The 22097-nt window shown below is 41.6% G+C and overlaps 1 protein-coding gene and 1 long non-coding RNA gene across 7 annotated transcripts in view; one reads left to right on the top strand and one right to left on the bottom strand.

The window, feature by feature from the left end:
• Positions 1-94: 94 nt before the first annotated feature.
• Positions 95-22097, bottom strand: part of LOC130174085 (amyloid beta precursor protein binding family B member 2) — a 40710-nt gene continuing 18707 nt past the window's right edge. For all 6 annotated transcript variants that reach the window (XM_056383697.1, XM_056383700.1, XM_056383695.1 and 3 more), the window contains 6 exons: positions 10027-10141; positions 5660-5735; positions 3255-3335; positions 3026-3141; positions 2723-2905; positions 95-2034 (listed from right to left, as the gene is read on the bottom strand). In XM_056383697.1, the coding sequence (XP_056239672.1) occupies positions 1858-2034; positions 2723-2905; positions 3026-3141; positions 3255-3335; positions 5660-5735; positions 10027-10141 (748 nt within the window). In that variant the 3' untranslated portion in view covers positions 95-1857. The remainder of the gene's footprint in view (positions 2035-2722; positions 2906-3025; positions 3142-3254; positions 3336-5659; positions 5736-10026; positions 10142-22097) is intronic.
• LOC130174088 (uncharacterized) lies at positions 1936-9228 on the top strand. Its single transcript, XR_008828540.1, has 2 exons — positions 1936-2054; positions 8178-9228. It is a non-coding gene; the product is annotated as an uncharacterized LOC130174088 (long non-coding RNA).

Genomic DNA, 22097 nt, shown 5'->3' with positions numbered 1-22097 from the left:
GGGCCAATGTCATTTCAATGTCATTACATAATGAACAGCTAATACTTAAGGGTCCAGTGACCTGAAAAATTAAAGGACATATTCAAAAAGCTGCTGCTTTTTCTTTTGGTAATGCATTTATTGTCACAACAGATTACATTTACATGGTGTAGAGATGAGTGAAGAACAGAACTGAAATGATTTACAGCATCTCTCATTTGTTTTGTGTGTGGGAGTGTGTTTTTCGCTAAGATTTGACTGCATTCACAGAGTTCATGTCGAGTGCAGGTGGTGGCCCCGAGCCACAGGAGCAGTGTAAAGGTTTTGATAGCAGTGACAGCAGACTTTTTTCCCCGCCGTATGTGCATATTTGTGTGTGTATGTTTGTTTGTGAGTGGGAGTAGACCGGCTGGATTTACTGAGGAAGAGAAAACACAGCTTTAACCCTTACTGTATGGCACAGATTTGATCTTTTCCATGCTGTTCAGGCAGGGCGAACACTACTGTGTAGTCAAGATTGGATCTGGAATTTCTTGCTACTACTGCACATAAATCTTCAGGTGTATGCAGAAAGATTCCTGAGGAAATTGTAAAGTTTGGACATAAGCAATGTGACATTCTTGAGCTTTTCAACTCATTTTTTTCTCTAATGAATGCAAAAACCTACACTCGTAACTAATTTAAAGCTTCAAAATACATTAAAAACTGTTACCTTTCTTTTGCTGAACAAGCCATTTATCAGGGAATGGGGAGTAAAAAATATTAAATGACGTAATAGTAATTGTGTTAATGGGGCAGAGAGTAACCTTTTATTTAAGTATAGGTTAGAAATAGGCCTGATTTTTTTTTTTTTTTTTTTTTGTGCCAGTGTAAATCCAGTCATGGTCAAGTGGAGATGACTTGTGCTGAGAGCATCTGTTTCTTGTGTGTTCACCACTCTTCTTACCAAGACCCTTAACTCATCTACATAAAAAACATATCCCATGAAGAAAACATGCAAAATCAAAACCCACATCTGTCGCATTTTCTGTCACCAACAGCTCATCTCTCCCTCGTATCTACAAGATTTGTACCCTAAATTCTCTCTTCCTACATACAATCATTTACATACACTTCATTATTACAATCACTTCATTCATCCTCAGAGGGGATTTTAAGTTTCTGTCCGTTTCAAGTTTGTCACACATCTTAAGGATCAAAATATTTTTATGCCATTTGGTTGGCTGCTGGAGTGTTGACAGGTCTTGTCTGTCTGGTCTTGGTTGTTTTGCTCAATCACCTGTCAGATTCCCTTGACAGCAAGAAGACCCCATTTTCTGTCAGGAAGGCTCCTGCAGCTCAGCATCTCTGCCATCTAGTCCAGGAGCTCTTTCTGTGCTGATTAATATATTTTACAGAAGGGGACAGAGCGTGAAAGAAAACCGAGTAAACCAATGAGTGGTTACACAAACCAGTCTAAATAGAAATTTGATCTTTTTCTTCTGGGTAATCCTGTATCCTGTCTATGGACCGCTTGATCAAGTAATCCATCTAGGCCAGAAATCCACATAAAGTAAGGGCCAGTGAAGCCAGCAGGTGGTTTCCACTTGGGCAAAGTAGTGTTCAAAGGTCAAAGTTCAACCAGTGACACCAAGTGACAGAAGCAAACACGCTGCAGCTTTTCCATTCCTCCTCATGAAACATACGTTTTCTTGTTATTTTTTTTAATCATCAGGCATTTTGGAGGATTGCTCTTCGTTCCTTCATCTGCGGTGGTGTTTGTTAACATATATGTACATCACTGTTTACCATGGCTGGTACTGATTAGGTGTTGTCGTGGCGATAGTGTGAGTGGCGTTCCAGGCGTCAGCTGGGTGGTGCTGTGGTCACTGGTGACGGTCATTGCTGGGGGAGTTCTGATGGCTGTTTCTTGGGTTTCAGAGTGTCTATGAGAGACTGGACGCCACGTTTCACGCTAGTGGTCACCCGTCGGGTCACCGAGTCCGCAGAGGGCGAGGAGGAGGAACCAGCGCGTTGGGAGGGCGGCCTTGCCACCAGACACTTCTGATACCGCAGCTAATGAACAAGAGGAGATGGTTAGTGGAGTTTTTATTGTTTGGCTTTTGGGTTAAATGCAAGAAAAATACAACAAAATGTATATCGTCTACAGTTTGTTGGTCATTTATTCTCTGAATAGTTGGGCATTACACTTACTCACTTTCTTGCTGAAAGTTAGTTGCAAAAATCGATGCCTCTTATCTGTAGGGCAGACGTGAAGCTACTACCAGTAACCTGTTAGCTTAGCTTAGCCCATAGGTAGAAGACAAAGGGAGACCGATAGGCTGGCCCTGTCCAAAGGTAAAATCCAGTACAATCCAGCACATAAAGCGCTTAAATTTTATACTTTGGATTTTGTATGGATTAAACAAACGATATAATGTGTTAATTAATGAGCTTTTAATGTATTGGTAGGCAAATTTAATACCTTTGGACAGAACCAGCTTAGCTGTTTCCCCACTGTCAGCTATTATGCTAAGCCAGGATAACCAGTGGTAACTTCATATTTACTATACAGACAAGAGAGTGGTATCAGTCCTCTCATCTAACTCTTGGCAAGAAAGCAGTGTACTGTCCAAAATGTAGAACTGCTCCTTTAAAGTCAAAGCCACCCTTTGACATTCATTTAGGAATAGTGACACAACAAAGAAATATAAATAACAATTTCATCATCATTTCATTATGAAAGAATTAAAAATGAGCTTACCACACACGCGGCCTGCACAGCCTCAGACACACAGCCTGCGTTGGGGTCGCACCAAAACACATGACACTGGAAGTGCTGGTTTCCAGTGTCCATGATGAAGGCAAATGTGTGCACATCTCGTCCCACGCCCATGAAGGACAAGAAACGGACACGACACTCCACCAACACCTCTTCATCCTCTTCCTGCACAGCCATCAAAGAGGAGAATCAAAGCTCTATTAGATCTTCCTCTATACCTGATAAGAGCATTCACATATTTTATTTATTTGTTAGTCCTCAGGATAGCAACAGAAAGCCCCTTGCCTTTTCTTTGATCACAGCCACAGTGGTGTCTGCAATACTCAGTATGACAGGAGTCCAGTCCTCTTTGCCTGTGGAGGACACGAGGCTGTCTATGGCCCCGTTTATGATGTCCATACCTGAGGACAAAACACATAAGTCTGAACAGCGAGACAATGGGTGGAGGAGTTCACTACAGGATGCAGCATGTCTTATGATGTCCGTATGGGTTTCAACATGGGTTCAGTTTTACCTATGGGTCGCGTCACAGATGTCATACCCAGATACAGCACATGAAACTTCTGCACCAACTCAGTCTTTGGCATGGGAAACTCTGCAGAGAGAAAACACACAGAAACACACATTTGAACAAACACACACAGATCGCCCGCCGGGAATTTAATCACACGGCAACATCTAACACAAAGTTCCGAAAGAGTCCACACATGATAATTGGCTTAAACTAGAGAGATAAACAAACACTAGTGAATATTTTAATATTTAAGGGCGCTGTTGATATGATTAGGGCATGAAAAAATATGTTCACGCACAGGCATGCAGGATTTCAGAGAGCTGGATATTTTCTGCAAGAAAGCCCAGCTGTGCCTGTTTACACAATGGCCTGTGGGTAGAAAAGATTGCCATAGAGAGTGACTGACGATGATCAAAGATGCTGTCTCACCTGCATTTCAATCAGCGCAGGGGTTAACATCTTTTACCCCCAGGACCTCGTTATTAACACACCACACAGTTTACTTTACAAGCTTGAGATAATTTCTAACAGGGTAAAATACAAAAAACTAAAATTGGACAAAAGTTAAACCACACGGTTTAAAGAATGTTAATTCTTTTAACACAATAAAATGGGCACCAAAGACTCAAAGTGGTGAAGTGGTAATAACTGAGACTGTCAAAATGAAATGTTCATTGTACATATCCAGTTTAGTGGGTAACGGAAGGCACTTACATAAGGACACCTGCAGTTTGTAATTGTTTTATGAAAACTTTGATTTGGTGGCACCAAGGAGCTGCAGCGACTGACTATGTGTCATAATGTCCCTGGTGTCTTTGACCTTTGTTCCCCTCATTTCTTATCATCTCTCCACTGTCACTGTCCATCACAAAAAAAAACCTTCTTTGATAACAAAAAGTCAGATACTAAAATATATCACACAGGTAAATTACATAATGCTCATATTAAAGCGACGATTTTAAAATGTAATGAGACATGCAAGGCATCGGTTTTATCTGGGATTGCCTTGATTTTTCGTCTTACAAAAACTTGCCATAAGAATAATTTGAAAGATCATGATCGTTTTAAATTTAAATTTAAAGAGTAACTCAACACTAGGCTGAAGAGCAATGTTTCTTTGTCCGCACTGGTTGAAAGCTTCAAGCCTTTTTCTCCTCTGACCACATCCAGCATCACATGGGTGTGTGGTTGGGTGTGGTCATAAGTGTGCTGTAACCACACCCAACAGTGATGTCACAGTGTCCTGGAGAACACCTGTACATCATTGCAGCAAGGTGGGAAGAGAAACTACTGGAGGTCAGCAAAAACAAGATTTTCAGGGGGTGTTAAGTTGAAGATAACCAGCACACATATGACACCTTCACCTCATCAGTGTGTTCCATGAAAAAAATCCCCAGTATCTCTCTGAAAACAGTAGTTACATGAATGATGAGCAGTGAGAGGTTTCCACACATTAATTCCATATTTAAAGTAGAGCACAGACAGGCCAGACTTGATGAGAACAGCACGACCATTATCCTGGCATTGGCGCTAATCCCAAAACATTCAGTACTAATCTCTTCAAAAGTGTCCCAACATGGGATTCAGCACTCCCAGCTACCCTGAAGAAATCTAATCCAGGTGAGAGCAAGACCTGTTTTCAATTCACTGCAAAGCCAGTGGATGAAAGACCTCATCCACTGCAAAGGAAATGACTCTCACTGGACACCATTTTTTCAAGTTCAAGCATGTTATAGCTTTAAAAGATGTGAGAGATGTTTCACCAATAAGGTCTTTGATCCTGGGGTTGGGATGGGCACTATGGAGCACCAGGCCTCGCCTCAAAGAAACACTAATTGCGTTTTAATGAGGTCGACTGCCTCTGTAAGTGAAGAGCCGATATAGTTCTTTTATATTCTGATGCTGAAGCTCCTTTCCCCAGTGCTCAGCAGATACACACACTGGCTGAAGTTACAGTGGAGGATGAATTGTGCTGGCGCTTTTTCTTATTCTGCATATAATTACTTGGGACTGAGAGGAACAAGCGTTGGGACTTAGCGAAATGGGAAACAGTGAATAGAATTAGTATGGCGAGGATAAAGCTCAGTGATTGTGGAGAGAGAGGTTGTAGTAGAGTCAGCATTATCTGTGTGTAATTGAACCAAACACTGCTATCTTTTCTATTAAAAAATGTTCACAGTTGCTCCTGAGGCGATTAGGTCATTTTTTTTTTTTTTTAAAACATACGTTGTTTCAGATGTAGAGGAATGCTGTAATGTGACACAAGGTACCACAGAAGGGGAGATAGCACACGACTGACAAATTCAATTCTCTCTCACAAGCCACAAAAGATCAAGACTCAAAGAAAAAGAGAAGGTGTGTGTGTGTGTGTGTGTGTGTGTGTGTGTGTGTGTGTGTGTGTGTACCTTGTAGGGGTACATCAGAGCCGGTCTGGGAGGAGCTGCCAGCTGCAGCCTTGGCACTTTTCCTTTCAGCCATAATCTAAACAAGGGGGGAGGAAAAATTTAAAGAGAGTGGGGGATAAAATATCAGAAGAATGGGAGGAAAAGAGAAAATGCAAGAGGGGCAAGAAAAAGGAAAGAAGAAGAAAGTGATCAGAATGGACAGAGAGGAGTAAGAAAGATATGATTGAAAGTGGACGCAACAGGGGGTCAAATAATCTTAGATTATGATGAGAAGCAAAAAATTATTTTCGTGAAGAACCCCATCTGCAGCACACAAATAATACAACATAACGTCTATGGCCAGTGGTGTCCTGTATCTACAGTCTGCTAATCCCATGTAAAAAACTAAAGTAGTTAGTTTAGTTAGTTTTTTCTCAATATTTACCTGCTTCCCAGCCCTGTCTGTGGCACATTTGTCTCTACTGAGACTGTAAGATATATACAGTTTATATTACAGTGTACAGTTTATTTTTTTCAACAGCTGACTAATTTCCTAAAACAGCAGAGCGCTGTAGTTTTAAGGAGATGCTACTCAATCAGGAGTAAAGAGTATATATGTTGGGAACCATGTAAAGCTGTGGATTTGGCGCACTAGTGAAAGCAGACAGGCTACACAGGTGAAACTTTTTAGTCAGATCCATTTAGTTTTGGTTTCAATGTTTTCATGGGATTTGTTGACGATAAGAAAAATATAGATTAATACTCTTATCATTTAAACCTTTCTTTTTCAAATTATATATTTAAATTCATCTGTCCAAAAAGAAACTGTCTTTGCTTCGCTTCTGACCTTCTGCTGCAGTGTGCACACTCTTTGAAGAGTGTTAAATAGTCTGCATGGCCCCTGCACTGAGCCGCTGCTCTCTCTCGCTACAGATACTTGATTAATTGTAGGTGTCATTAATCAAAGTCCATGGTGAGTCTGCAACTCTGCTCACAGGGGAACATACAAGAGGACGCATGCATACACACATATTCTCTCTCTCTCTCTCTGTCACACACACACACACAAAGGAAGCCCGCTCAGCTGCAAGACTCAGGTCACCAAGTTTCTCTGCTGCAGTAAAGACAAAACTACCACTATGTTTAAAATAGGCAGTGTGAAGAGGCACAGTCTCTCTCTCTCTCTCACACACACACACACACACACACACACACACACACACACACACACACACACACACACACACACAGATACATAGATACATAGATACACAGATACACAGATACACAGATACACACTCTTCCTTTAGTTTTGGGGTAAGAGATAAGAGGAAATTAATGGAAAAAAAACATTTCTCACTAAATGGGTCAACATGCCTCTAAGGAACAAGATCTGTATTTCCAGGTAGATTCATCCTTTACAAGGTCACTGCTGGCCTGAGGACAGACTGGATTCTCTTTGTGTACACAAGGACGTGTGTGTGTGTGTGTGTGTGTGTGTGTGTGTGTGTGTGTGCGGTGTGTGGTTTCTAAATAAGTGAATATCATCAACCCTATTCTTTGAAGTCAGACATTTTTTATGGCACTTGTTGGTCGTTTAATGTGTTACACAACTAGTGCCAACACAAAACTCTTTGACGAGGGCAACTGGGCTTTTTTGTTTTAAACAAAAAACAAATGAAAAATTTGGGTTTGAAAGATTATTCACTGAATGGATGAACCAGATTCTACAGTTATGCTAGCGGCTCTGTGAGGCTGTACTTAGGCACAGTGGTGTTTCGAGCTAAATGCTAAGACATCTTGCTTTAAGCATGTTAGCTAGTTGTATTGGACCTTCCAGGCAAAGTTGGCAAAAGTGTTTGGATTTAAAAATGTTTGAGACTGTTCAAGAGAAACTTGGTGAGATTCACGGACAATCCAAGACCTTTCATACCTGGCCTTTAAAATTGAGTCTTTGGGACCTCAGTTAATTGTGGCAGTAGAAGCCCTGAAAGGGAACTGGGGTCTTTCATACAGACGTCACACCTGACAATATTATTCTTGTCATCCACAAAGAGCAGCCCTTCAGGGTGAAGTAAACCCACTTTGGTTTGGCTCTTTCAGTGTCCAATGTGAAGTTTGGTGTGAACATGCAGCCCTGTGTGCACAGATCTCCAGAGGTGACTTTGAGCCACCCAATAGCTGAAGTCAGCACTTTTAAGTATACCAAATGGGTAGCTTCATCTGGATACTGAAAAGAGAATCGCTCGCAGCCAAGCGCTAAGGCACAGGAGTGTCACAATTACTCACCGGGCTAATGACATGGACACCAGCTCTTATGCAGATGCTGCCCTTGAATTTATGACTGTGCTCTCCCTGGACCACCCGCATGAAAGGGAGGATTCTGTCACTCACAGTGAAGCTGGCACAGAGTCAGGAGGTGACAGAGCTTCAGATACTACGGGACCGTATGATGGAGACAGTGCAGGTTCTAGTGAGGAAGATTCAGCTGCTGATGAAAACTATGACAAAGCTTTAGCCACTGTTCTGCCTTTTACAGAACCTCAGTAACAGGGACATCATCGGTGCTATGTAGGATGACGGAGCTTCAACGGCATCTCGCCAAACTGTGGGAGCTTCAGCTGCCGCAGGCTCAGTTGGCAGAGCTGCAGGCCTGCCGATCTGGGATGTCATCACTGACCCTGATGGAGCCCGGCTGGAGAATCTGTTTGTGAGGATCTGCTAATTTTTCCGCCGAGTGAAAGGGGCTATAATTTCCTTTTTCAGACACTGAAAGGACTGATCGACAACACATCTAAATGACTGTGTTTGGCATACACGCAAAGTCATGTACAAAGCGAGACGTTTAAAACTGTGGCCCTCTTCTCATGGTGCTGCAACAATCAGTGCAAGCATTTTCCTCACTTGATGTTTACTTTGCCGGTCAGTGTGGTGTTATGGTGCAGCTTGCACAGTACACATGTGGGAGGAGAGGTGCAAACAGGCAGGAGGTTAAAACTCAGATGAAGCAGCTCAAAGTGAGTTGCTCGTATCTTGGTGGAAATTGGGTCTTTGAACTGAGAATAGAGGTCTCAGCCTGTGCATATTCTCATTTGTCCAGGTCATAGTATCCTAAAGGAGTTTTAAATCGAAAAAACAACTGGACTTGATTATTTGTCTGGGAAGACGTTTCACCTCTCATCCAAGAGGCTTCAGCAGTTCATGTACGCATCTGACCAGGCTGGGACTGGTCCAACTTTCTGGTGTGGAGACCCAGGTATTCAACCTCTTGTGGGCGTTCACAAGGCTGATGATGTCAGCCAAAGGGAACCAGTGACCAGTGGCCTCTTGGATGAGAGGTGAAACGTCTTCCCAGACAAATAATCAAGTCCAGTTGTTTTTTCGATTTAAAACTCCTTTAAAATAGAGGTCTCAGTACCATGTCTGCTTCTAGTGCAATGTCAATCTGCTGCCAGAAACATCTGGTGATTTTGTTTGCTGACTGATTGACTGATTGACTGATTGATTGATTGATTGATTGATTGATTGATTGATTGATGGAATGCATTACCAATTAACTTGTTCTGAGAATAAAAACTCTCCTTTTTAAAGTTTGATTTGTTTTTGGGTTTTTTTCTTGTCTTTTGCTCTACATAAAGTTCACTCAAGATACAACCAGGAAGTAGCTGCATGTGAGGAGACCTGAACCTGCTGTATCTGATCTCAGCAGTAAACTAAGTGACCGCCCTGGGAGAGGAGGAGATTACTGATTTGTCTGTGTTTGTGTGTGTGTGTTGTGTTTGTATGTGTGAAAGAGAGAAAGAGACAGAGAGAGAGAGAGTGAGAGTGTGTGCGTGTATGAAAAGTGTGTGATTTTTATTTATGCTGCAGCTTTGCACCTTTAAAGATCTGTGATTCTCTGTCCCTGAGAAGGGTTAGCTCACTGTCACCACCATCTCTCTTTCTTGTAACAGAGGTAGCTGCTGAGGGACAGAAGTATTGACAGAAAACACACACACACGCACGCACGCACGCACGCACGCACGCACGCACGCACGCACACACACACACACACACAAACTGAAAACTCTTTTGCATCTTATCTCTCGTCCTCACTGTAAACGTTCTTAAAACTCCTCAGCTCTTACTTCTCTAGTAAAAGATAACAGAAATCTTGTCAGGGCACTGTTTTGCTCCTCCTAGCCATTAGTTTTGTATAACATTCATGGACAGTAGTGTAGAGTATCATCGCAGTTACAACCTTAAAAAGTAACTCTGGATAACTGCATCAGCAGAAAGGTTTTTTTTCCCTCTCTCTTCAGCAGTCGCCCTGATTAAAGCTTGATTGCTTGTTTCAGAGCAGCAGATAAGCTCATTCATGCGGAAGCGGCGACAGTGATGACACCCACCTTGGAGCAGATTTCGTGGAGACTTGTGGCGATGGCTGCGGCAGGAGTATCACATCTGAACACGTGGCACTTCAGCACCCGCGTGTTTTTGTCTCTCGCCACGTAGGCAAAGTCCCTGAAGCACAGACAGAAGACACACAGGTGTCATCACACATGAATTTCTAATACAGTCAAGAAACAAACATTTAGCCTGATGCACCTCAGCAGCAGAGGAACGAAACGTTTTTGCTTTGTTAAAGGGGCGTTAAGTAAGAATCTTTGTTTTCTCATAATACTGTCAGCTTTACCTGGTGGCTGGTTTACAAATCAAACATCAGCGACTTACGCAAGCTTCTTTCCACATTTCACAGCTGCCATCTAACTTTCATGATTATATGTGGAAAGACAACTGATAAAACAAACCACAACGAATATCACAATTAACTACTGGAGGAAAAAAACAAGAAAAATATGATAATATAAGTTGTTCCCTCAGTAGGAAGGGAATTTCACTATTTTAGCATGTAGCACATATGTAAGAGGAGGGGGAGGAGGAGAGAATAATTGTGCGCTAATTAGATTTAAGAAAATACAATACATGGAAAATAACCTTGTTGCATTAATAGATCCATCACAGGATTCCATCTTTTTGTAAATGTGCAATTTTGCATTAATGATATCTTTTCCATCTCATAACACTTCTTCATTCCATATATATTATATGAGGGTTTTATCCGTTTAATGTCCTCCTCCTCCTGCGAGAGCCACCTTTGGATATTGCTGTATATTGTGATGAGACACTTCTTCCCAGAGGGCACCGGCTTAAGGCCAATATGTGGATACGATTTCCAATTTGTGTTCTACATTTCCTGCAGTTTTCTTGGCTTGTTCGGCTCAATTTTGGCATTATCAGCAGCGTCTGGAAAATATCTTAATTACTTTCCATTTGAAATCCCTCCCACTGTTTCAGCCCTTATTTTATTCTCATCTGCTCCAGCAGTGAAAGAGAAACTTTCCAATCCTCTCCTTGCACCTGTTTGCTTTGTCAGCTGTTCAACGAGCCACCAAAACACGTTGCAAGACATTTCATGCATAAGTTTAAAAAAACAAAACACAAATGACAAGAGAATTATTATTACCCCATTTTGCATCATGATGTGTTTACTTCTTCTCTAGACATTTCTTGTTGGAGCTGTGCTCTAATTAGCTCACTCATTTATTGTGAAAACGTTGCTTCATTATTTGTGTCATTTAAAAACTGACATAAACTTTACTGCTGTTGCTGCAATTCCTTGTACACCAGTAAAAGTTTATTTGACGAATACATTACTTAAAGCCACTTTAACATGTGATGTGTTGGAAGTTTTTGCTCCATAAACAACAGGTTTCTCTGTCCTCAGTCATTACTTCACTGAAAATGGTGGTTTCCAATTTTGGCTACAATGACACACACACATACACATACACATACACAGAGGCATACAGGGAGGCAGATGTGTGTCCCGGTACCTGGGGAAACTACGTGCCCACTAGCTTCACAATGGTGCCACATGGCAGGGAAAAATGAGGAGGATGATGAGGGTGAGACTGAGAGAGGAAGCTCCACCGAGAAGGAAACTTAATGCAAAGAGTGGGTGGAAGATGAAACACAGCTGCATGTGGGAGATACGACACACACACACACAGACAGACAGACACACACACACACACACACACACACACACACACACACACACACACACACACTGAAACAGACAAGATGAAAGATAGACACATTTCTCCCTCATTAACAGGTGAGACAAGCTGCAGAACAAAAGGTAGGAGGTTGTGTTTCCAGCCAGGACTGAAATGATTGAGTAAACAGACAACGCAGAGTGAAATATGGGGAGTTGGAACATGCAGAGAAGCCAGCTGGATGGCAGTGTCACCAGATGCAGCTCGACAGCTTCGTGCACGCACGCACACACACACACACACACACACACACACACACACACACACACATACATACACAAACACACGTATATACAGTGTACGCTTCAGATTAACCATAGACGCAAACAGAAATATGGCAAACACAGCCGGCATTTATCACAGCGGGCTCTTTGTGTTTATGAGTCCATTATCCGGCCTGTCTCCTCTGCTTAATTGTGTGCTCACACACTTTGGGTCGATAATGCCTCCCGCCTGTGGCCAGACAGGGAAGTACGATACGATACGATGAGTGTGTGTGCCGTGGTGTGTGTGTATGTGTCCAGTGCACTTCGTTCAGGGACATTTGAGCAGTGTGTCACCGAAGCAGCATGAGTGGCCTTGCCTCGCATACCACAAATGGGTCTTTTATGACTTCTGCTCTCTCTCTGGGGGATCAAAATGCTATAAAACAGCATGCAACTCTTAATAGGAAATAGCCTGTGGCCAGAGTGTCACGTTGATGATTTAACAGCAATGATTTAGACCTTCAATAGTTGCTGCCGCACTCCTGTAAAGAGCAACAGTGACTCTGGGTGAAGCAAAGCCACTGATTTGATGCCTTTAGTGACGGATGTAATTATACGACGGGGGTGGGGTGAGCTTGACACAACGATTACTGTAAACAACGGAGAAGCATGATCACACTTGAGCACACCGTGCAGAGCAGTTACCTTTCTCTGGGTCCCGGGAAGCAGAGGGAGGGGAAGGTGGGAGAAATGAGGGAAAGGAAGCGAGGAGGAAGAAATGAGGGCGGGGAAGGAAATAGTAAGGAAACAACAAATGAGTTGTACAAAAAAGAAAAAAGAAAAAGTTGTATGGGAAATTAAGAGACAGGAAAAAGGAAAGGATGAAAAAAATGTGTTACAGCCAAAGATGAAAAGGGAAAGAAGGCGAGGAAAAAAAACAAGAGGAACGTTAATACACAGCATACTGACTCAGAAACTGACACAATGCTCTTTCACCTCAATCACTGTTTTTCCATGAGGTGTGTGTGTGTGTGTGTGTGTGTGTGTGTGTGTGTGTGTGTGTGTGTGTGTGTGTGTGTGTGTATGTGTGTGTGTGTGTGCTGTATGTGTGCACTGGAGCTCAGCTCTGTGTAGTGTTCGATTCAGTGGCTTACCGTTCCACTACATTATGACACAGCACACCTTTTCTATTAGATAGGCTATCATACTCGTACTCTCTCTCTCTCACACACACACACACACACACAAAATCTCTTTCATCCTTCACTTTGCTTTCGCTCTTTAATCTTCCTTTTGCTCCCCAGCTCTCTCGTGCTACTCACTCTTCTTTTTATTTTTTTTATTCCACAACATGAGAAAGCCCCTAAAAAGAAGAAAAAGACGCAGCACAGAATGATTCATATCAGCAGTGTAACAGTGTAACAGTGTAACTCGTCACCGCTGCACTCTTCCATATAGACTGTGTCACTGTATTATGGTCGAGCACTACAAAGGAGCCACAGGCTGAATAAAAAACAGAGGGCTAATTCAAACATTGACAGGCTTTGATTCTTTGATGATCCACTTAGTGAGAAGCAGCCTGTGTGTGTGTGTGTGTGTGTGTGTGTGTGTGTGTGTGTGTGTGTGTGTGTGTGTGTGTGTGTGTGTGTGTGTGTGTGTGTGTGTGTGTGTGTGTGTGTGTGTGGTAGCAGCTTGCAGATTATTTCAAACAGGGAGTCTTCAGAGTCAGACCTTTAGAACTGCTGCTTCGACTTGCTCTCCAAACAGCCGGTGGTCGCATGGCCCACATGCACATACACACCGACTGACAGACCCACACACACACACACACACACACACACACACACACACACACACACACACACACACACACACACACACACACACACACACACACACACACACACACACACACTAGTATAAATCATAGATAGATAAATCAGCACATGTATAAATTGCCTAAAAGCTCTCACTTGGCAAATGTAAATGTGTCTGGCGGTTTCAAAGGCATCTCTTTCTCTCTTTGTTTCTCCGGTATTTGAATTTCATTCATGATTTTTTTTTTTTTTTGCTGAGTCCATTTATTCGTTATTCTATTTCCATCTGCTCCATTTCAAGTTCAAACTCTTTGCTTTTTTCAGAGTCAGTCACTTTGGTGGAGACAGGCTGAAAGTGTTGCAAATGCTTTGTTAATGACAGAAGAACGTCATCACAGCTGATTCAAACCCACAACAGACTCCCACCTTTTATTGTCGTCATCACAATGACCTCATTTGTCTTATATCTGGAAATGCATCTATTTCCTCCCTGTTCTGGCCTTTTGTAAATGCGCAGCCAGCATTTTCTAATCTTGCACCGGCAGTAAAGTTAATAAGCCATCTTCCTGGTGCCTCTAACTTTGCATACGATCACTCGCTTAAAATGTCAGTAAAGTCAATCAAACAGACCTGGTGTTGTCGTTTGCCCTTATAGCGTTTTAGCACTAGTATATAATCATTGAGTAGTCAGACAAACAAAAGCAACAGGCTTTTGTAAATAAGAACAACTAAAGTGTGAGTTTGGTTGTATACAACATGATGTAGTTGATGATGGAAAGATCGTACATTCAACCAACTGAGACTCAGCAGAATAACCAAACCAAAACCCAGGGTTGCCGCCAGGATTTTTGTCCCGTAAAAACCCCTCACACCTTAGATATTTTTTGACAAGCGACACATGTAACTATGTACAGTTTCTAGAATATTTAAAAAAAAAAAAACATATTTTATTTAATTGTTTAGCTCTTGTGTATATTCTACATGTTTTTCTCCCTACTACACTACACTAAAATCCTTTCACTTTAACTTTTTTTGCCAACAAAAGAGACAGAAACTGTCTCAAAAAAAGTTAAATCATTCATTAATGTGTGTCTTATTGCTGAATGTGAACTTAACATATAAATAGTAAAATATCCAGAAATATTACCAAGGACATGACCTCAGTGCCCTGCTGGCACCTGTCTACATGTTGGCTGCAATGCACTCTGTTTGCTAACCAAATTAGGAAGAAGAACAAATGTAGTAATTTTCCTCTTCATTTGACTTCTCAGCGTGTTCTTCATGAAAACATCCTAAAAACTAAAGTGTTGACACACTTTCACACATAAACAGATCTCTCAAATCAGGCGGCTTAGCGTGGAGGCAGGCAGAGCGGAAAAAGATGAAAGAGAGTTGGTGGATTTTATTTGGCATTAAGGAGCAGTGACTCCCAACCTCAGATAATGGAGGGGTTGACATAGAGAGAGACAGACAGTGAATCAACAAACAACCTCAGACATGTGGGGTTTTTGGCAGAAACGTGGGGAGAAACGATACAGAGATAAAATGTCGAGAGAGGAGTGATGGAGGCAGCAGGCCAGAAAGTCAAAAATAAAAAGGTGGAAGTGTGTAAGAGAGGAATGGGAGCGAGGTGCGAGGCCCAGTGGAGACTGGATGGCCGAGGAAGAGGTGGAGAGGAAAGAGAGCGGCAGAAAGAGGCACAAGATGAAAGGTATGAGAGCACCAAAGCAGGGAGATGAGTTTAAGCAAGACTCCCACCACTCATGTGATCCCTTCTCTCTCTCTCTCTCTCTGCCTCTCTCTCTCTCTCTCTCCCTCTCTCTGTGCTTCACATATTTCCACAGCTGAATAAAGGATAACTGACTCACAACTACCAATCTCTCTTTGATCCTGATGGCTGTGAGGCGGGCTCGGCTGGAGAGGATGCGTACAACTCTGAGATTAAATGAGGTCACGGCTGCAGATGTACGGTGAACTGGGTTTGAGAATGTCGCACAGAACCATTATCATCCGCAGCTCCGACATTAGTTCCCCACCATCGGTAGTTCTGACAGCACTGTGTGTGTCGTAGTAACATTAGCATATGATCAGTTGAATGAAAAATCACTCCCTTGCACACTTAAACATGGTTTCATTTTGTGATAATCATTGCTTGATGCATTCCCACATTTTGGATTTCAGTTACGCAGTATTGGCCATAAGTTTATGGACACACCATCATCAGGATCTGTGCCTCCGCGCGTTTGAGTTGAGTGGGTATACATCAATACTGAAAGAACTGTGTGGGTGATATGGCCCTTTTAACTAACAGCGGTGAAATTGCACATTAAAACACGTGGTTCAGAGCTGAGAGTTACCTTTCAGATTGAGGTGGAGCTGTCTGATAGTATGAGGAGTAAAGAGGGGGCCGTGGAAGTGAAGAAGATAATAATGAGGCTCAGCAAGACTAGGTCAAAACCTAGTATTTGGCTTGACTGTGTATGGTCAATGATTGAGGACGTAGATGAAAACTGTTGTGGAATTACCGTAAACAACTGGCGTCACTGTGTTGTATTTGCATTCTGCTGATTTCAGCCCTTTATCTGTTTGCTTCTCTCCTACTCTCTGTGCTCGCATAATACAGTATTTCAAGACAGCTGAATTTCCAACAAAGCTGTTCTCATTTACATGTTTTTCATTCTGTTGTCAGACAACAGAACAAGTATGAAATAGTGACCAGCAGTCACTTCCAAGCCATCTCCGAGCTGCACTGCTAAGTTCTAGATTTTATAACTGCGACGTCGCCTGACAAAATCACCATTCACATGAGTTATGGACAACGGCTGTGCTGTGATTTCAGCTATATTTACTCATAAAATGATTCATTCAGAGAGAAAATTAGAAGCGACAGAATATACATCTCATTTGGTCTCTCATACAGCGCACAGCCTCCGTCTGAGTAACAAACTGCTGCTCCGCCTCTCTGCAACTCACTGAACAGATTAGACACATATGGAGGTGTACCTCTCGCCTGCAGGGTGGTACTGGCAGCTCTCTTCTATGGAAAGCAGCTAAGGTTTGTCCAAAAAAGTTGCTAGATTTGTTGCTTTTCTGTGCCAACACTTGGCCAGCAGACAAATTGTGTAACAATATCACTCAGTCACGCGGTATTCGGCTGCCCAATAGTGTAATCGCTCATCCAGTCAGTCAGTCAGAGACATTTATGTTTATAGGGCTGACTCCACTGTTGCAGTCCAACCAAAAAGCAGGTGTGCACTGGAAAACTACAAAACGGCAAAAAAGCTGGCAGACTGAGGAGCAGGTCTTTTAGATGAGTGAAAATCACTTGCATGGTTAGGAAAAACCCCTTTATGGCTGCACAGCAAGTCATGAATGCTCTCTAGGATGTAGGTACACATGTTTCCTTGTCAATGATCAAGATGATTTAACCCCAGAGGATTCACCACAAATTGCAAACCCCTGGTAAAAAAAAAAAAAAAAATAAATAAATAAATAAATAAATAAATAAAAGAACAGAAAAAGAAGGAAAGACCAGGCTGCAGTTGTGCAGAATTTGCAGAATGTGGCAGACTCAGCCAAATCAAAACTCATTGGATGACATTTCATCATTCAGTGGGACAATGATCCTACACATACAGCTAAAGATATTTTCAGGGTGAAGAGGTGCATGAAATATCCTCAACTGGCCTAGTCGACCACCTGAATTCCATCTGATTGCGCATGCAGTCTAAAGGCAGGGGAGACCCCATAACAAGCAAGAGCTGAAGGTGGCAGCAATGAAGACCAGGGGGACCATCACCAGGCAAGATACAAAGTCTCTGCTGATGTCTATGGCTCTATGTATCTAAACTTTGGGCACTATGTCTTAAAATGGCTGTATCTCTCACACGTTTCTTTCTATACTGATGTAAAACTTGAATTAAAGCGGAGACTTGCTAATTCAATCTAGTATCTATTATTTTTTTCTATTTTTATTTCAAATTGAATTTGCTGAAGCAGACAGCCCGAGGAACAGAAAATATGTAACTGTCCAAATACTTACAGTCTGGACTGTATGTTTAGAAAAAAGCCTAAAGGTGATGTCATTATATTATAAATATTACACATTTTGTGTAATGCAAAACACTAGACCACTGATGCTGAGGTTGGTTAAGAAACCGGAGTCTTTCCCTCTCTTATAATGGTTTTCTACATGAAATATAAGTTGTGAGCGTTGGTAGAAATGTGAGAAACTGCAACCAAAACCAGATTTTTCCCTTTCATATTTGAGATCTGATGCAGCTTCTATCTATGATGAGCTGTAGTTAGGGACCAAAATGCTCCTTTGCATGCAAAACACACACTCATTTTTTTTCACTTACACTTTAAACCAACTTTGTTTCCACCTGGACCTCCTCCCAATAAAGATACTACCTCCAGCGTGTGAAGAAAAATCATACAACAAAACCCAATGTTATATTTACATACATTAATAAAGATAATGAATTAAAACACAAAATATGAATACATCATTTTTGTGAAATAAACAGCAGCTTCATGTTTCACGCCACATGATGCCACATTGTGTCTTTCTGACCAGTCATGCATAAAAAAGCGAAAATTACAACATTTAACAACTAAAGAGGCTGAGAAATGGAGGTACATCAGCAATAAGTGTTTGTCATACTGCCACGACTTTCACTGAAAATTAGATTCACGTAGTGTCAAAAAACTTCAATATGCATCTTCGGGTTCTTTAATGGTGTAATAAAACTAAAGCGTCCCACAAAAGCTGCAGTAAAAGAGGCTTAGAAACAGCGGCTGTGAAAACAACATAAATGTAACTAGTCCCCAGCCCGCTCTGCTGTACTTTCTTGTTCTCTGCAGCTTCCAGTATCACTCAGTAGAGACTCGTGTCCTCTCCAAACCATCTGTCACACGCACACACAAACACACACTTCACACTCACTTCACACAGACTTCAATTATCAAACAGCCTTACAGAGTGTCTGGGTAGTGTGGGCCGCTATGCTAATGCACTTACATATGCTAATTGTAAGTGCCAAATGCTGATTAGAAATGTCTGAGAGGGAAGTTCTCGTGACTCTCCCGTCAGCAGAAAGTAAGACGGGGAGGTTTGTGGGGGCCAGGTGCGTGTACAGTGTTTGTGCACGCAGGGAATTATGTTACACTTATTGATCGTAACTGAACTGGTAATTCTATGATAGCTGACAGTGTTGTGACTCTGGCTTCAGGCCAAAATGGATGTGAATATCAGATCCAGTTTCACAGTGAGATTCAAGTGTGACAGGTGAGAGCAACACTAGAGTGGAAACAACAGCTGGATAATGATTTAGAGGAAAGCCCTTTCATCACACTGTAAAGAGAATAACAAAACAATTGGCAGGTATATTTATATTTAGCAGCTGTTTCCCTCCATTTGTTCTGTTTTTTTGCAGCAGTTGTATGAGATTTAGTTTTATAAGCTTACTTAAAAACTGCTGCATGAAATCATTCTCAGTAAAGCAAAACACTCTGCAATTGCTTGAACTTTAATAATATTATCACGATGAAGTTAATCTGTATGAGCTAAAATCATATTCATGACAATTATAAGAATGCTAATAGAAGAAGCTAAATCCACCCTAAAGCGCACTTTGTGCGTGCAGAAAAAGTGAACACTTCTGCTGTCACAAATTAATTTATATTAATTCAAATTCTGTGGATGGCCCCTCATAATCTGCATGTATTCTGTCTCCATTTCCATTAGTCTAAACTCAATAAACACTGTAATACACTGCTGCGCAGGAACTGTAAATTGCACACCTGAGTGCTGATAATTGTGTTTGCAGAAAACAGCAAATGCTGCTCAAGATTGAAGTTAACTGTAGTTTACTGTAATGGAATGTAGAATATGGTGATAAAAAAGGTAATAAAACTCAAAGATAAAATCAGGAGGAAGAGATGCAAACTACACACTACAGAACCATTAATAGGACTGTACTGAACTTCTGACAGAAATTGGCTTAGTTTTACAACACTATTGATGCTGTGTAAGTGTCCACTACCTGGTATTTATTGTTGTGTCTATAGCACTTGCATGCTTGGATATCCAGTGTTTTAATTAGATCCTGACTAAAACTGATATTTGAGCCCAATGTCATTTTTGTCAAAAAAAATAACGTTGGTAAATATTCATTTTAAACATAAAGACATATTTCTTGAGGATCCCTTACATTCGGTTATTAAAAATGTGTGCCAGAGACACATACATTGGACATACATCTTTGTACTTAAATGGCTGAACGTTACCATTCTGTTTCTTCATATTTTCATTTAACTACTGCTACTTCTGCCTATTCAGACTGTCCCAGAAGAAGAATTCCTCCAGTGGTGCACATCTTGAAGTTTTTATATAAATCATATATATAAATCTAAATAGATCAAAGTGACTTGACTTGGCTCTCTGGTGGATACTGTATGTAATGATGACACTGTGCTTCATTACCTTAAACTTGAGGTAAGGTGATTGGATTAACCATCTGGCTATCACCGTTTATCACACTTTCACAGATTCTGCATCTTTCCCATTTTTGTCACTACCAGCCACTTCATAAATCAAACTCTTGCCAAAGGCATTAGAAAACAGCGAAAACATCTTTTCCACTGAGGAAAGCCTTCAGGACTCTTCCTGACTCTCCCTTCAATGAAGAAATACTCTCCCTCATGATATAACTGATGCTATAGCAACATCTATGCTAACCTCTTCAGGAGCCACCATTGTTGTTAACGAACAGTCGCTTCTCACTTGTTGTCACACCTGAGACACGCCCGTATCTGCCAGTAGTTCCTCCTTCAGAGGACGCTGATTGCTCTGAACCGCTGTGGTTCGGCTACAAGCAAATAGCATGGAGCCTGGCAAGATGGATTCTCACTTGTGTTGATTGTAAATCCAACTTTAGTTAGAAAATTGACCACACTCATGTCTGTGTGTTGAGTATAAATAAGCTAGAGCTGGAGGCAGTTAGCTTATAGCAGCTTAGCATAGCTATCTTAAAAATTCACCAACCTAAACCTCAGGAGCTCACTAGTTGTGTCTAATTTGTTAAATCCATATAAAACAAACATAAAGATAACATCTGATGGTTTTAGGGGGCGTTTTGCTCAAACTGTTCACCAAGAAATAGTTATTGCGGTAACGCCACATAAATCGCACACAATGTAAATTGTTATTTTTACATTTCTGCTTGTGTAATTATCAAATAAACGAGACACATGGTGTTAATTAATGAGCTTTAGAGGTGTTAAGTGTATTCTTTAACTTAACTAACGTAACTCTTGACAGAGCCAGGCTTACTGCTGCCAGTCTTTATGCTAAGCTAAGCTAATTGCCTCGTGGCTCCAGTCACAACTTAACACAGAGATATTGGAGTGGTATTGATCTTCTCATCTCACTCTCGGCAAGAAACTAATTAAGCATATTTCATAAAATGTTGAATTATTAATATAATGTAATTAAAGTGGCACACTGAGGAAAAGGTTCAGTATTTTGGTGCTAATTTGTAACTAACTAAAAGCAACACCAGTCAAGCCTCTTTCTTCCACAGTGGCACTGGAGTAGTTAAAGGCTATGTGACAACAGAACAGGGTATGCCCCTGTGCGACCTGGTGAATTAGTCATGGCCCACAGCCATTAGGCCTAATGTGGAATGTCTGTGCGTAATTACCTCTCTACCCCGTAAACCTGTTTACAGCACCAAGATGAGCAGCAAAATGAGCACCCGGGGCCAGAGGGCGGGGCGAAGGAGGAGTGGTGCATCTCTGGTACCACATGACACATACTCCATGTCTTTCTACACACACAGGCAGACAGAAATGCACACACAATCACCGATATTGCCCCAGGCAGCAAAGAACTAGGACAAAATCAAGTCGAAAATAAAAATAAAACTGTTGTCTACGGGTATTAAACGGCGTACGCAGCACATGGCGCTGCCTGTGTGATTTGAGCAGACAGTTGATGTTGTTTAAAGCTGCAGCTCTGCCTCAGTTTGATTCATCCTCTGGATCTCTGCATCAATTCTAAGAAAACTGCACAGATTTACAAAGTTAATGGTGAAAATGGTGTTTGACTATAAAAAGAGGGAAACACACATAACCCCAGTTTATCTACGTACAGCTTTGTGACTCTTCCAAACATACAGTGTGGCAGATGAGAGAGGGAAGGGCAACAAGCCGAGGAGGCACACACAGTACCCATGTGTCAACGCTCGTTGTATTTCATTACATATTTAAGAGCAGAGATAGGTGGGTGGGCGAGATGGAAAGACAGAGAGAGCGTGTGTGGGGAACGAGG

This window comes from Seriola aureovittata, chromosome 8 (assembly GCF_021018895.1).
Source record: "Seriola aureovittata isolate HTS-2021-v1 ecotype China chromosome 8, ASM2101889v1, whole genome shotgun sequence".
In the NCBI taxonomy this organism is placed as follows: Eukaryota; Metazoa; Chordata; class Actinopteri; order Carangiformes; family Carangidae; genus Seriola; species Seriola aureovittata.
This window is presented reverse-complemented; position numbering and strand designations above follow the sequence as displayed.